The following is a 16,193-nucleotide window of genomic DNA, read 5'->3' as shown; positions in this document are numbered from 1 at the left end:
CAACACCACATTGCTGTCCTTCAGTTGAATGTATGACTATCAGAAGTGACAAAACCAAGGTGACCATTTGGTTTGGGGAGAGGGGCAGATGGCATTGCTAAGAGGCAGAAGGTGCTTTATCAGTCAAAATGTCCCCAGAATCTCCTTCTCTTAAGTGTGGGGAGATTCACTCAGGGTGGTGGCAAAAATATTAAGAGGAAAGTATTAGAGATAGCTCTAAGGAATAATCACAAACCTTCTTAGAAGGCCGAGAGGTTTTTGCATAGTTTCAGTACAAATTTTGGCTGAAGGCAACCTAAATCCCCTTTACATTTAGTTAATAAGAAAAGCAAATAACTAGGGTATGTGGGAGAGTTTATCTGAATAACTTGTTTACTCATTTGGTCTTAAAACTAAACTTTGAGCTGGATGGCCCTCTTGTGGGGAGGTCAGCCGGGGAGATTACCCTCTAATGGTGTTTGCTTTAGGCTCAGAACCTGGCCTTTAATCTTTCTCCACAGGTGCGTTGACTTAAGAGCCTCTGTTATTAAATTTTACTGAATTGATGTGAGTCTCACTGGCTGGTGAAGGCTGGTAGTCACAACTGTTTACAGCACTCTCCAGGGAGTCTGTAAGCAACCCAGACACTCAGTCAAACTGGGAAAGCATAATATCTGTGTGTCAGCATACTTTATTCATTCATTGTTGAGTCCAGGTTTGCAGGACAGACCCCCGCAGGTGGTGACCCTAACATTTGAGCCACACCCCTTTGCTTCAAAGAGTTCCCAGCCTTAAGATTCTATGTTTTCTTTGGCTTTTCCTTACAAGCAGAAGTCACTGCTAAATAATATTATGACACATTTTTATTCCCACAGTGCTAGTCAACAACATTGATCACAATCACAGTCCTCTGAGTGGCACCCCAAAATTGAGAAAGGCAGAGAAATGAATAATTCGATAATGCTGAAAGTCATCAATGTAATCAAAATTCCCTGTAACAGAAGAAGAAAACAAAGAGTAATGATGTTAGTGCAGTAATGGTTTTTCTGATTATAATGACATAGTGATGCCCATGTAATAAAAGCTCTCCCACATATCTCAAGTGTATCTGATGCTTAGGAATCAAATCAGTGGATGATCATGGGAGTATACATTAATTTTAGCATAGCATAGCATAGAATATTATGTTTTTAGAGAAAGGCATATAAAATAATATGATTTTTGATTTCTATACGTAGGAAATACTCCATTATATAAATGCATAAAATGCAAAGAAATGCATATATAAAAGTTGGTGTAATGAACAGGAAAGAAAGAAGGTGAAGAAACAGGAACAAGATGGAATTAAAAATAAAAAAGGAGGCTGGGCACAGTGGCTCATGCCTGTACTCCTGGCACTTTGGTAGGCCAAGACGGGCAGATCATGAGGTCAACAGATTGAGGCCATCCTGGCCAACATGGTGAAACCTAGTCTCAACTAAAAATGTAAAAATTAGCTGGGCAGGGTGGCGCACACCTGTGTTTCCAGCTATTTGGGAGGATGAGGCAGGAGAATCTCTTGAACCCGGGAGGTGGAGGTTGCAATGAGCTAAGATTGTGCCACTGCACTCCAGCCTGGGTGACAGAGTGAGACTCCATCTCAAAAAGAAAAAACGTGTATTTTATCTTTTTTTCTTTCCACATCAAGATATATCACATTTTTATCACCCCAGTAGGTTCTCCTGTGTCCCTTCCCAATCAATCCTCCCACCCCACTGAGAGTCAACCACCCTTCTGATTTCTAACATCACATGTTAAACTTGCCTGTTTATTTTCTATCTGAAATTGTTTGATTCAGTATAATAAATTGAAATTCATTCATGCTGCTCTATGTGTCAGTATGTTGTTCTTTTATATTGCTGGAAAGTATTCTATTATTTGAATAATTACCTTTTTAAAGCCATTCTGTTGATAGAAATTTGAATTTCTTACCAGTTTAACTATGATGAATAGGGCTGCTATAAACATTTTTGTATATATCATGAGACATAAAGTAGGTGTATGATTAACTTTGTTAAAAAACACCAAATAGTTTTCCAAGGTGGTTGAACTATTTTACATTTCCATTTTCCATTTCCACCAAAAAGGTATAAGAGTTCCAGTTGCTTTACATTCCTTCCAACACCTGGTATTACTGGTCCTTTTAATTAAAATGATTCTGGTGGGTTATGGAGTAGTGTCTTATTGTGATTTTAATTTGCATTTATCTGATGATTAATAATGTTGAGCATGTTCCCACATGCTCACTAGCTATTCATCCATCTTTCTTTGTGAAATACTTGTCAAGTCTTACTCTCTTTTTTTAGCCTTTTATTGATTTTCAGGAAGGCTTAATATATTCTGGATATGGATCTTTTGTGATATATATATATGTGATATATATATGTGATATATATATATGTGATATATATATGTGATATATATATATGTGATATATATATGTGATATATATATATATATATATATAGAGAGAGAGAGAGAGAGAGAGAGAGAGAGAGGAAATTTTCTCCCTTTCTGTGCTTTGGTAGTTCATTTTATTTTATTTTTCCCTTCTGGTTAGTCTTTTTATATTCTATCTAAGAAAGCTTAGTCTACTCCCAATGTGGTGAAGACATTCTCCTAAGTTCCCTGCAGCTCACCTCCTAAAGCTTTATAGTTTAGGATTTCACATTTAGGTGTATCACTGATTGATGTTTGAATGTACTTCTGGTATCTAGTGACTTGGCCATGGTATATTATCATGTATAATGCTGAATTTGATTTTCTAATATTTTGTTTCAGATTTATTCACAAAGTTTACAAGATAGAATTACCTGTAACTTTTAAATATTTTATAATGTCCTTATCTTATTTTCATGTCAAACCTGGGACAGACAGCCTCACACAGATACTTGTGAGAGTTGAGAAGTGAATTGAAAGTAGTTTAATGTTGTTTCTTTTCTAAATGTTTGGAAGAATTAATCTGCTCCTGCAAGGCTTCGGTTTCTCTTTTTCAAGAGAAAATTTTAACTTATGTATTAGCTTTTTTATTAGGTATAAGACTAGTCAGCTTATTTTTTCCTGTGTTAGTCATGGCAGGTGGTTTTGCATAGTTTTGGTAGGTAGGTTTTATAGGGAATTTGTCAATTTCATCTAAAGCATCAAATAATTTTTATGTTCATTATATTCTTGTATATTACTGGCTATTGTATTTATAGTGATACACCATCATTTCTGATAATGATAATTTGTGTTTTCTCTTTTTTAATACCTAGGAGTTTATAAATTTTATTAGTTTTTCAAACATCATATTTTAGCCTTATTTTATCTTGTCTATTATTTGTGTTGTATCTCATTAGTTTTTATCTCTACTCTTTGTTATCTCTATTACGGAATACTAGATCTGAATTCTTTCATTTTCTTTAAATTTAATTTTTTAATCTAATTTCTTGATATGAATATTTAGATAATTTATTTTTAGACTATTTTCTTTCCCAATACTTGCATTTGAGATTATAAAGTTTCCATTAAGCATGCTTTAGTTGTAATCAATTTATATAAGTATTTATATTATTTTGTTTTTAATATATTTTTATTTCTATTGTAAATTATTTGAGCCTTGTATAACTTGGAATTTCAAAACAGTTTTTGGGATTTATTTTTGCCTTTTAAAAATTGACATTTAATTCAATTCCATTGTTTTCAGAGAACATACTGTGTATAATTTTAATCCTTTGAATTTTGTTGAGGCTTGCAGGCTCAGCATGTGGTTAATTGTTGAAACTGTTCTAAGTGCAGTCTCTCAATTTTGTCAATGTTTTTGTTTTCTGTTTTGAGATGGAGTCTCTGTCTCCCAAGCTAGAGTGCAGTGGTATAATCTCAGCTGACTGCAAACTCCGCCTCCTGGGTTCGTGTGATTCTCCTTTTTAACTTCCTGAGTAGTTGGGATTACAGGTGTGCCACCATGCCCTGCTAATTTTTGTATTTTTCATGTGGAGACGGTATTTCACCATGTTGGTCAGGCTGGTCTCGAACTCCTGATCTCAAATGATCTGCCCATCTTAGCCTCCCAAAGTGCTGGGATTACAGGCCTGAGCCACTGCGCCCAACTATTTCACCTTCATTTTTGGAGAACATTTTCACCAGGCCTAGATTTCTAGGTTGGCATTATTTTGTTTAGCCCTTGGAAGATGTAATTCTATTGCCTCCTCACTTCCATCAGTCAGTTAGACAGGAGGAGTAAGTTCAAGAGATCTGTTGTACAGCAGGACAGTAATGACAGGATATTGTATTTTTAAAAATCTTTACTTCAAGTTCTGGGATACACGTGCAGGACATGAAGGTTTGTTACACAGGTAAACATGTGCCATGGTGATTTGCTGCACCTATTAACCTGTCATCTAGGTTGTAAGCCCCATATACATTAGGTATTTGTCCTAATGCTCTCCCTCCCCTTGTCCCATTAACCCCCAACAGGCCCCAGTGTGTGATGTTCCCTTCCCTGCGTCTATGTGTTCTCATTGTTCAAGTCCCACTTATGAGTGAGAACATGCCATGTTTGGTTTTCTGTTCCCGTGTTAGTTTGCTGAGAATGATGGCTATTGTATTCTTAAAAGTGCAAAGATAGTGAATGTTAAGGGCTCTCACTGCTCATGTTATAACTATAGTAGGTAATGCCTTTGTTAATTAGCTAGGTTTAAACATACCACAGTGTATATATGTACTTCAAAATATACACAATAAATACATACGATTTTATCTGTCAATTAAAAATGTCAGTTGACAGTATTATGTAGTTATTTGGTGTAGTGTTCTGTATATGACATTTAGGTCAATTTTATCAGTTGTGTTCAAAATCCTATAATTTTATGGCCTTTCTACATATTCTTTCAGTCGCTGAGAAATGTGTGCTAAAATTTCATGTGCTGATTTTAGCTTTCCTTACTCACATATTTCAGCTGAGTTAGCTTTTCCTGCTGGTTTTGAGTTGTTATTAGGAGCATTCAAACTTAGAAATGTAATGTTTCCCTTGTGGATCGAGTGTTTTGTTATAGGAAGTTCCCTAGCCTATGGGTACTAATGCTTCTTGTCTTAAGTCTATTTGTTTGTTACTAGTGTAGCTGTTTCTCATAAACAGACTGCAGTCGTGTTGTTTTTTTTTTAACTTTTATTTACTGGGACAATCTTTTTTTAATTTCAATTTTTTGATTTTCTATTTTTATGGGTACATAATAGTTCTAAATAGGACATCTTCTATTTTGCTTTTTATAATTTTATATTCCCTGAGGTATTTTAAAGTTTATTGTGTATTTCTTAAAACATGATAAGTATTGTTGTTTTAAAATCTCTTCTAATACACTTACTATCAGAAATTTATTTTTGCTTTTGTTATATTCTGTTTCTATTAGTTGTTATTCGTGTTGTCTTATTTATTTTTATGCCTCTTTGAGTGCTTACTGTTAATTTTCAATGGAAAATTTGATAGGAATTTCTTAAGGTTAGTGATGTTTTTCTACTAGATAGACTTTGGTTTTGCTTCTGTCAGAAGCAAGAGGCACCACGTACAAAGACAAAATTCAGGTGGAGTATTTGGCTCACCCAGTTAATGTTTAGCAAAGGTCAGTGGGGATCAGAACATGTGAGGAGGTTCTTGAGGGATTTGGTCTGTGGCCACTTTTCAAATACTTTTTCTTTTTAAACTTTAGTACCCTATCAAAGACCTAGTTTAATGTGGAGAAAGTCTCTTTTAAGTCTTGGTCCCTTGAGTGGACGTGAATAAAGCCTTGACTTCTTTCTCTTTCAGTCTACACGGGCCAGAGATTGGATTCCAGATGGGTATCACTGGCAAATAGGGCTGAAGGTATAAGCAGTTTCGGTGCTCTTCAGAATTCCACTTGTAAATTTTAGGTTGCAGGCTTTCATCTAAAAATTGATCTAGTAGTTCCAGCTGATGTTTTAGCTTTTTAACACCTTTAAGTTTGTTTTGTTTTGTCTTTTAATATAAAACTTTTTTTTTTCAGAGAAGAGTTGATCCAAATATCCATCACCATAACCAGTCTCCCTATTTGCTGCTCTTCAGTCCTGCTTTCTTTCTTTCTTTTTTTTTTTTTTTTTGAGACAGAGTCTTGCTCTGTCACCAGGTTGGAGTGCAGTGGTGCAATCTCGGTGCACTGCAACCTCCGACTCCTGGGTTCAAATAATTGTCCTGCCTCAGCCTCCTGAGTAGCTGTGATTACAAGTGTGCCACCACACCCAGCTAATTTTTGCATTTTTAGTAGACACTAATGATTTCATCATGTTGGCCAGGCTGGTCTTGATCTCCTGACCTTATGATCTGCCCACCTCAGCCTGGGATTACAGATGTGAGCCACTGTGCCTGGCCTCAGTCCTGCTTTCTATGAACTTGGTGCATTCAAATGTCAAGTATTTCTTAGGCTCTGCCATAAGAAATATCTTCTATTAGGAACCCCTTTGCCATAGGGAGTGTGTTTTCAATTTCCTCAGCAATTTTTGATGAGTTTGTTAACTCCCTTTTTCTCTCCATGTGGATCAACCCTTTTACATTCTTTTTTTTTTTTTTTTTTTTTGAGATGGAGTCTCACTCTGTCACCCAGGCTGGAGTGCAGTGGCATAAATTCGGCTCACTACAACCTCCACCTTCTGGGTTCAAACGATTCTCCTGCCTCAGCTTCCCGAGTAGCTGGGATTATAGGCATGTGCCACCATACCCGGCTAATTTTTATATTTTTAGTAGAGATGAGGTTTTACCATGTTGGTCAGGCTGGTCTCGATCTCCTGACCAGCTTATATTCTTTTACGCTAATCTTAGTAGTATTTTGAAAGCAGGTGAAATAAATGCCTCTTTTCAATCTTATCATTCCTTATCAGAAGTTCATCCTGTTAAAACCAGATCAAAAACTGAAAACATGCCACTGTGATTCTAATGTACATATAGAACCATGAACTGCAGCCATACTGCTGTACCTTTAATTTTTCAGTATGTCATTTTATATTTGTATTACCCTGATTTGTGTATATGTTTTATCTCTTGTGCTCCTGTGAATTCCTAAAGGTGGGAGTTACAATGTGTTTGTTTTTCTCTTCCACAATGCCCGGTATAATGTCTATCAAATATTATGGATTTCATAAATGTTTTTCAGTAAAAGAAAATACATGTGTATCCACAACATTATCTGGATGGTGCTGATTGAGTGCTAATAAATATTTTCTATTTACTCCTCACTATATAAATCAACATACTTACCATGAATAGGACAGTAATGGCCTTACACTGACTATTTTGGTGAGAATAGCCACAAATGTAGTTTTGATCGAGTATGAAACCAAATGTGAGGAGAATGATTCCAGCTGTTGCTCCCAGGGCACTAAGAAAATTCATGATTCGGCTCAGTGTTATCTGAAATAGAATAAGAACATAACAATGTGACTTAGGCCCAGACTGTACTATAAACAAAGCAGTGAGTGCAGAGAATGGAGAGCAGGATCTTAGTCACAACATCACAGTGACACGAGGCAGCTGTGTGCTCCTATGTGCTTTGCTTCACATCTTTGGGCTTCAGGCCGTCATCTATCCAATGAGGGAGCTGGTGAACTTCCATTCCCCATATTCTATGCATAAGTTAACTCTCACTCAGGTGGGAGGAAGGGTGTGCCTACGACAATTGCATTTTGATGCTCTGGTGAAAGTCATGGTCTACACTTTTGTTTTAAGACTCCTATGTTTAACTAAATGCTGCACTTCTCTGCCATTGTAATTTCTTCCTAAAATGACAAACTAAGGATTTTCAGTCCTTTGCTAAAATCATGTATTGGCATAGTAATATCTTATGTCTTCAATATTTGAGTAAAGTAAAAACATTCTACTTATAACTTATCTACATCTTTACATTCAGTAGCACTGTATTCTTTATTTTGATATTCTGTTTATGGTTTAGATTGTCTACAGTTTGCCTTTTATATGAGTCAAAGTAGTGCCTATCAAAGTGCCTGGTAAATACCCAAAAACCAAAAAATAATGAATAAGTCACTGGAATATTGAAATAATTCTACCATTAATTGGCTGGGAATTTGAACAAGCTATTTAACAATTCTAAGCCTCAGTGTCTTCATACATAAAATAATAACTAAACTAGATGATGTAGAAAGACTTTCTCTTCTGGCACAGTGGCTTATAATTCTAGAAAAACAGGAAGCAAATGCTGTTTATTGGTATCAATACTTGATAGTTTGTGGAATTATGGTGACCTAATGGCTTAATTTTTTTTTCAAGGCCAGGATAATTTATTTAAAAGCTATATATTTTTGATAAAGTAGAAATGTAACTTATTACAAAATGTATTTTTAATAAAGTAGAAATATAACTCACCAGAGTTTCTGTGGTTTTTCTTTTCAGTGCAATTAGGAAGGCTCCAGAATTAATGAACTGTTAAGAGGAACAAATATCTTAGTGATGGCCATGTTTAGCTGATGTTGAGTTCTTACAGAGTAGACTTCCATGCATTTCTTTTACATGCCCACCTTCTGAGTTCGCATACTCCTCAGGGAAGTGAGAAGGGTGAGTTGCTTTATATGAGTTTCCATAAATGGATTAGTGGATAAAACACTGAACTGGAAATCTGCTTTAGTCCTATTTATTTGAACATTAACATTTTTTTAAATGATACAGTGCTTTGGTTTGCTTATCCATGTTCCTTTATAGCTATTGTGGACTCAGCTTTGATCTCATGACACAGTGATGTCAAGTCAGTTTATAATAATTAAGATTGGATTCCATCTTACTACACTCCAGTGTGTTCTCTTGGATGGGAACATAAGGTGGGGTTTCAGAAAATGTGCTGGTAATTCTTTAAAAGCTCCAATAATTTTCTTGGAAGTGGGTTACATGTGGTAGCATCATTGTCTAGTGGAAATTTCAAAGCTGATTACAGCACATCCATGTTTAAATTTGCAGCCCATTTGTGAGTATTTTCCAGCCTCATCTTTCCATCCGCACTCCCTGTGCTGAACTTTGATATTTCGTGTAATGGAAAATGCTCTCCCATTCCTTCAGCCTTTGCTCATATTTCTCTCTTGGCATGCAATAAGACATCCCTAACCCTTACACTCAGGCATCCCGACTCCCATCTTCTGTGTGTGCCCTCATCTGATGAACCACTAACCCTTGAAAATGTCTCTGGGCAATGTCCTCTCTGTTTTGTTGGTGCCTTTCCTATGGAGACAGCCCCCATGTCTTTTCTCCCTCATCATACCCTCTGGTATTGTCTGACTCCTCTCTCAACTGAGACCTTGAACTCAGGGACTGCTTTCTTTTTTCTGAATTTATTGCCATGCCCATTATCTGCAACTAAATTAGGTCCTAAGTTAATGGGTATTGATTGTGACTACATTGGGTTGAATAGATACCTCTCTGCCACTCAAAAGGTATATCTGAGAAATGCTCTCCACTCACTTCCGTAAAGAATAAACTGTTCCTTCATCTCTGCTTAGATAAGCACTTCCTGCACCTCTGTGATAACATTTATCACACTGCCTTGAAGTAACCTGTTTACATGTTTTCTTGCTAGCCTGAGAGGTTTTTGAGGGAGAGGCTCATTGCCTTGCTCTGTGTATCTGGCTTATAATAGATGGTAACTAATTTTGAATGAATGAATAGCCAAATTAACAATGTCAAGCAAAAGAAATATTCCCAAAGGAACTTCAAGACCTGATGGTGGAGTATCGGTGACTGTGATAAATTAATGGGGAAATAATTTCAACAATGTTAAATTTTTGTGCTTTTGAAAGTATATCATACAACTGGATCTAGCTTATTTCATTGCTAAGAATTCCCTAACATCCTGGTTGGCGGGGCTTCAAATTGAACTTGATTGACTATACTCACCAAAACAGAGCCCCAGAATGGATATCCTGAAAGAAATATAAAGGGAAACCTTGGATATGGTTTTACCAAGGTGAAAAGGAAGATAACTCCAAAAGAAAAGGTCATAATTCCAAACAGGATCTGGATAGTCTGCAAAGAGAGGAAAAAGTTACGGTGAGGAAAAGCAAAGTGCCCTTCTATTTAGAAGGTCTTCTTTTGGTTAAAAGGATTTGGCAATTACTCTCTTTTGGTAAATAGAGGAAGGATAATAGAAGTCCCTTTATGATGCTCCTGGGTACTTTCTTTCTCTTTTTTTGAGATGAAGTCTCGCTCTGTCACCCAGGCTGGAGTGCAGTGGCTCAATCTCGGCTCACTGCAACCTCCACTCCTGGATCCAAGTGATTCCTGCCTCAGCCTCCTGAGTAGCTAGGACTACAGGTGCCTGCCACCACGCCCGGCTAATTTTTTGTATTTTTAGTGGAGACAGGGTTTCACCATGTTAGCCGTGATGGTCTCGATCTCCTAACCTTGCGATCCACCTGCCTTGGCCTCCCAGAGACCTGGGATTATAGGCGTGAGCCACTGCACCCGTCCCCAGCTCTTGGGTACTTTCTTAATTCCTCTATCTAGTATTTGGTGGTAGGTAAAATGATCTAAATCATTACTCCTGAAAATGTAGTCCATGGTTTGGCAACATCAGGATCACCTGGGAGCTAGAAATGAGAACTATCAGGCCCTATCCCATACTAACTGAACAGTCTCCAGGTGAGGCTGGGAAATCCATGCCTTCATAAGCTCTTCAGCTCTTTAGCCCATAATTACGAATGTTTGAGAAACACTGAATTCCAAATCACTATACCAGCTTGGCCTCCAGCAGGATTGGACTGTGAGGAGCCCCACCTGGAGATGACCAGTTCTCTGAGCCTGTTGAGGTGTTATCACACTCTCAGGTCCAGAGCACTCTTCATCCTTTTGGTTTATTTATTTTTCTCCCTCTCTGAGCCACTCTTGTGATGCACCGTGACATCAAGCAGTGGTTTGACAAGCGCTAGGGAAGACTAATGAGAACAACATGCAATAATGGAAGGTGTACAACATGTGAATCTGTGTGCTCTGCTCTCTTCTTCTCAGTCCACCTTCTCAGTCTGAGTAGTCTCACTTTTTAAGTAGGTGAGTCCTAAATGACAGCATTTTTTGTCAAGTCCAGACCCACATTATTAGTTCTTGCCAACCATCCTCTCTAAATGTCCCACTAACACTCTATATTCACTTTGTCTTAAAGAAGAATTGGCATGGCCTCCTACCTTAAAACAAGTGCCAAGAGATAATTACCCTATCCTGTTACCTGCCTCAGTAGAATATATATAGGGGCAAGTCTTACTTACCCCTAAGACTTTCATTTTTGTAGCAAATAATTTTTGCAAGGGGCTTTGAGTTGAAAAGGTCATGGCTGAAAGGTCTGTTGACTCATCTTCTGGAGCAGTGCTTTCTGGAGGAAATACCAGAAACACTGGACTGTGTGCAGTGCTTGAATCCATGATGGTGTCGTTGATAATTTGAAAGGAAAGGATTTGATTGGTACTTCAGTCTAGACCATGTTCGTTTCTTGTGCTAAGGCTGCCAGGAGCACTGGAATCGTTTGCTTTGTCTTGGAATTATAGAACCATAGAGTCACAGAGTCATAGAATCTCAGGACTGCTCAAGATTCCAAGATGGCTATAATTAAAATGCCTGGGACTGGGGATCAGAGAAGCTGACAAGTAGTCCCAGTTCAGTTAGGAACTTATGTGACTTTGGGCAAGTCACATCCCCTCTCCTGCTTTTCGATTCCTCATATATACATTGACCAGACTGGACTAGATGATCTACATATAAAGACATTTTAGGGCCAGGTGCTGTGGCTCATACCTGTAATCCCAGCATTTTGGGAGGCTGAGGTGGGCAGATCACCTGACATCAGGAGTTCGAGACCAGCCTGACCAAACCCTGTCTTTACTAAAAATATAAAATATGAGCCAGGTGTGGTGGTACGTGCCTGTAGTTCCAGCTACTTGGGAGGCTGAAGCATGAGAATCACTTGAACCCAAGAGGTGGAGGCTTCCTTGAGCTGAAATTGCACCACTGCACTCCAGCCTGGGCAACAGAGCAAGACTCTGTCTCAAAAAGAAAAAATAAAAAGACATTTTAGTTACCCAATGGCAACTAGAAAACTAGATACACATTTATTCCAGTTCCCTATCTTCGGACACAGCTAGAATGCAAAAACCTCTCAGGCCACAGAAGAAATTAACCACTTCTTGAAATATAGATAACATCCATTTTTCCTGTCCCTTTGCGTTTTTGCCACCTGATTTAAGTAGCTTAACTGTAACAAATCCCTCAAAATATAGTTACTTCCAGCAGCCACTACCGGCTTTTGTTAACATATCTGTGGGTCCTGTGTGTGGTTTGTCTTGTCTGGGGCTGCTCAGAACTTCTCTACCAGGCTCTCTTGTGCAACTGTGGTCACCTGGTGGAGTGCCCAATTACGTGAGTTAGGATGGACTCAGTCACGTTTCTGGCAGTTGGCAGACTCTCAGTTCTCTTCCAATTCACAAATACTTTTCAAACCTCTGCTGAGTCATGTGTGCTAATGTCATATTGGCCAAGCAAATTTCATAGACAACCCAGATTCGAAGGGGAAGAAAATAGGCCCCCTAATGTCTTCATGGGAGGATCTGTATTTTCATCTTGAAAGGAAAAGAATGAAGGGAAGAGAGCAATTTGTGTCTATTTTTAACTGTACATTGTCATTTTCTGGTGTTTCCTATGGAGATCAGGTCTTCCTTAATTGAACCTCATGATGTGACAGCCTTTAGCCACTTGCCAGTTAGAACATTTGAAAAGACCACCCCTCCCTCACAGTTTCTTTTCTCTGAATGTACCCATCTCTGTTCAATTTCCTATGGATGTTGAATCATAATGGTGACTATCCTTCATGAACATCATCTGATGTTGCGTTAGTATTCCCTAAGTTAAGCACACTCCGTTGCAACATACTTTTATAAAACACCATTTTACCCTAATTATTCAGGTTTTAACTTGGCTCTAGACCTTTCCTAATTTTCACGTTTTCTCCCTCTAAGCATGACAACTAACTAGCACAGTGTCCTAATTGTTATCTGACGAGTGGCAGGAATGTAGCTTTAATGTTTATTATTCTTTAATTCATGCAAGCTAATTCTACTGATGCAGTGGAAGACTTACTCTTTGGAGAAGAGAAACCTAGAATGAACCCTAAGCCCTTGTAGTTACCAGTTATGGGGTCTAGACTAAATTGCCTATTAATTTACATATATAAAAACATTACATTTCTTTTATGAGAATAAAAATTGTTATACAGTTATTGTGAGTGAATTTTAAAGTACCTGGAATGTAGTAGATGCTAAGTGAATTGTAGTAATAAAAATAAGAGGAATAAGTATTATTTCTCCTTTTATTGCCATTTTTAGCATTGTGGCCAGATGCTTTGTCTTGCTTTATGTTTACATCATATCCAGAGTTCATTTTGGTTGATTCTTTATAAGCTAAATGTATTTCTATGAGCTTAGCTATAAACTGGAAATGTCACACTGAGTCAGTCCAGACATTGTTTTATAATTCCTCCATGTCAGTGTGGCTGTAGAACTCCTTGGTTTCTTGCTAATAAATCTGTTCATACATTGATGACATGTATCTGTTGAGTACTTCAAAATTTTTCCATATCCTCGGATTTCTTCTTATTTTCCAATCTGCCAAAACCTACACTTTTTTTTTTTTTTTGAGATAGAGTTTCGCTCTTGTTACCCAGGCTGGAGTGCAATGGCACGATCTCGGCTCACCACAACCTCTGCCTCCTGGGTTCAGGTAATTCTCCTGCCTCAGCCTCCTGAGTAGCTGGCATTACAGACGCACGCCACCATGCCCAGCTAATTTTTTTGTATTTTTAGTAGAGACGGGCTTTCACCATGTTGACCAGGATGGTCTCGATCTGTTGACCTTGTGATCCACCCGCCTCAGCCTCCCAAAGTGCTGGGATTACAGGCTTGAGCCACTGCACCCGTTCTAAAACCTACACTTTTAATGGAAAGTACTCTAGTCTTAAGGTGGTTTATGGATAATATATATCTTTGTATTCATTAATCTTCTAAATTAAGCCTTAATTTCAAGCTTCCTATTGTAGGGTATTTCAGAGAAGTCATGATGATCCAAGGGATCAAAGTTCTCGGACCCGCAGTCAAGAGGATCAGGCCTTTCCTCACAGCCTCTCTCTGACTCCCATGCTGGAAAGTTTCAAGAAAAATACTGTATTCTTTCTCTCATTCTTCTCTTATTGCAACTGAAAGTAATTTTTTTTTTTTTTTTTTTGGTTTTTGAGTTTCTTTTATTTTTCTCTGTTGCAAAGCCCGCCTTTAAAAAGATCCATATTCCTACGCTGGGGAGAACAACTCTGGGAGCCGAGTTAGAGCAGTCAACTCTTGTGGCCAGATGTCACCTGCCTAGGGGTCCCCAAATCCCCTAGTTTTCTTTTTTTTGTTTGTTTGTTTTTTTAAATGATAAAGAATAATGGTGTCTTTAAATCTTATCTCATGAATAACGGTAAAGTCCAGCATCACTCTCAATGTCTCCAGACATTTCTTGGAAGGAGCAAGTGAACAGGAGGGAAGGGGAGCAACTGGGGCTTCTATCATTCTGAAGTGGTCTCAAGCTCTGATTTTCTGCATCTGTTGAATTCTTAGTTTTTTTCTGCATGACTGGGCTTCTGTATATGATGACTCTTTTTCTCATTGCATTGTCCTGCTGGTTATCATCCTAATTCTTCGCTACTCTAAGGCAGTACCAGCACAATCTTGCATGTATAGTATACTTTAAAAATAAGATAGAAGACCCTTCTACAGAACCTACAAAGGCAACGCCAGGGATTTCCTATTGTATCTTCTGACATAAACACTCTAATTACTATGTTTGGACTTACACATAGATATCAGATATTCCCTTTGGGACTACCTAGGAATTTTATGTTTAAAGAACAAAAAGATACTTTGTTTCATTGTGGTCAGATGGGATTTTTATGACCTCAGACCCTTTCCCAACCTGCAAGAAGAAAAAGTGTAAATTAGTCTGCTCAGGCTACTATGGTAAATTAGAATGACTGCTTCCTTTTAACAGTGCCAATTTATTTCTCATACTTTTGGAGGCTGTGAATTCCAAGGTCAAAGTGTCAGGTAATTTGGTTCCTTGTGAGAGCTCGCTTCCTGGATTGCCAATGACTGCATTATTTCTATGTCTTCACTACGTCTTTCCTCTGTGTGCCCACAGGCATGTGAACGCACGTGCACGCATGTGCGCACACACACATACACACACACACACACACACAAAAAAAAAAAAAGAGCATGAGAGAGAGTTCTGGTATCTTTTCACATAAAGGCATTAATCCCATCATGAGAGCTTCATTCTCATATCATCATCTAAACCCAATAGCTTCAAAAACTCCATCTCCAAATATCATCACACTGTGAACTAGGACTTCAAAATATGAATTTAGAGGTGGACACAGTTCTGTCGATAGCAGGGAGATAATTTGTTTAATTCAGAATAAAGAGAGATACTTTGGTGGCCTAAACTAGATCAAGTTTATGCCATAAGGAATAATACCAACTAGTAAGAGAATTAGTTTTATAGATGTTTTATTATGGAAAAAAAATTGAGCACCTCCTGTGCCAGATATTTTAAACGCTATACATGCATTAATTATTCAATCTTGACAACGCTGTGCTGAGTACTACTCCTATTTATATTTTATAGATGGGAAAACTTAGGTACAGAGATTTTAAGAAACTTTCCCAAAGTATATTCCCAGCTAGTAAATGGTGCTGGGTCAAAATAATGATCCAGTTGGTTTAGATTTAGATTCCATGAACTCAGTGTGATGCTTCAGGGCATTGTCTTGAGACCTAAGGCTTTCTCCAGTGATGCATAAAACCTTAAGCCTCTGACCAGAAACTTCATATTTGAATCCGAGGGTAGGTAGGGGAGGAAAAAAAGCCACAGGGATCACCGGGAAAAAAAGGTGTATGTGCTAGTGGGGAAAGTAGAATGAGAGATGAAAATCTCCCAATGTCCAAAGAGTACCTTGTGAATTGATGGAGGATATTATGGCTGAAAAGGAGATCTGTACTTTCCTAAGGACTCTTTGTGTCCGTGTCGTTCACTAACAGTAAGATTAGCCTTTTAGAAATGTGATGGATCTACATCACTTTTTAGGTGTCATAACCACACGTGAGAGGTTGCATAA

At 37.9% G+C, this 16,193-nt stretch overlaps 2 protein-coding genes across 11 annotated transcripts in view; one reads left to right on the top strand and one right to left on the bottom strand.

Annotated features, from left to right (window-relative positions):
- MS4A6A (membrane spanning 4-domains A6A) overlaps positions 1–16,193 on the top strand; it is a 269,396-nt gene that overhangs the window by 66,465 nt on the left and 186,738 nt on the right. The gene's annotated exons all lie outside the window — the stretch shown is intronic.
- Positions 826–11,508, bottom strand: MS4A5 (membrane spanning 4-domains A5). Its single transcript, XM_002755377.6, has 5 exons — positions 11,263–11,508; positions 9,899–10,027; positions 8,384–8,440; positions 7,262–7,414; positions 826–971 (listed from the first exon to the last, which is right to left on the bottom strand). Exons 1-5 carry the CDS (start codon positions 11,413–11,415, stop codon positions 861–863), a joined length of 603 nt encoding a protein of 200 aa, XP_002755423.1. The 5' UTR covers positions 11,416–11,508; the 3' UTR covers positions 826–860.

Source organism: Callithrix jacchus, chromosome 10, assembly GCF_049354715.1.
Source record: "Callithrix jacchus isolate 240 chromosome 10, calJac240_pri, whole genome shotgun sequence".
In the NCBI taxonomy this organism is placed as follows: domain Eukaryota; kingdom Metazoa; phylum Chordata; class Mammalia; order Primates; family Cebidae; genus Callithrix; species Callithrix jacchus.
The sequence above is the reverse complement of the archived record's forward strand: the minus strand, read 5'-3'. Positions and strand labels throughout refer to the sequence as shown.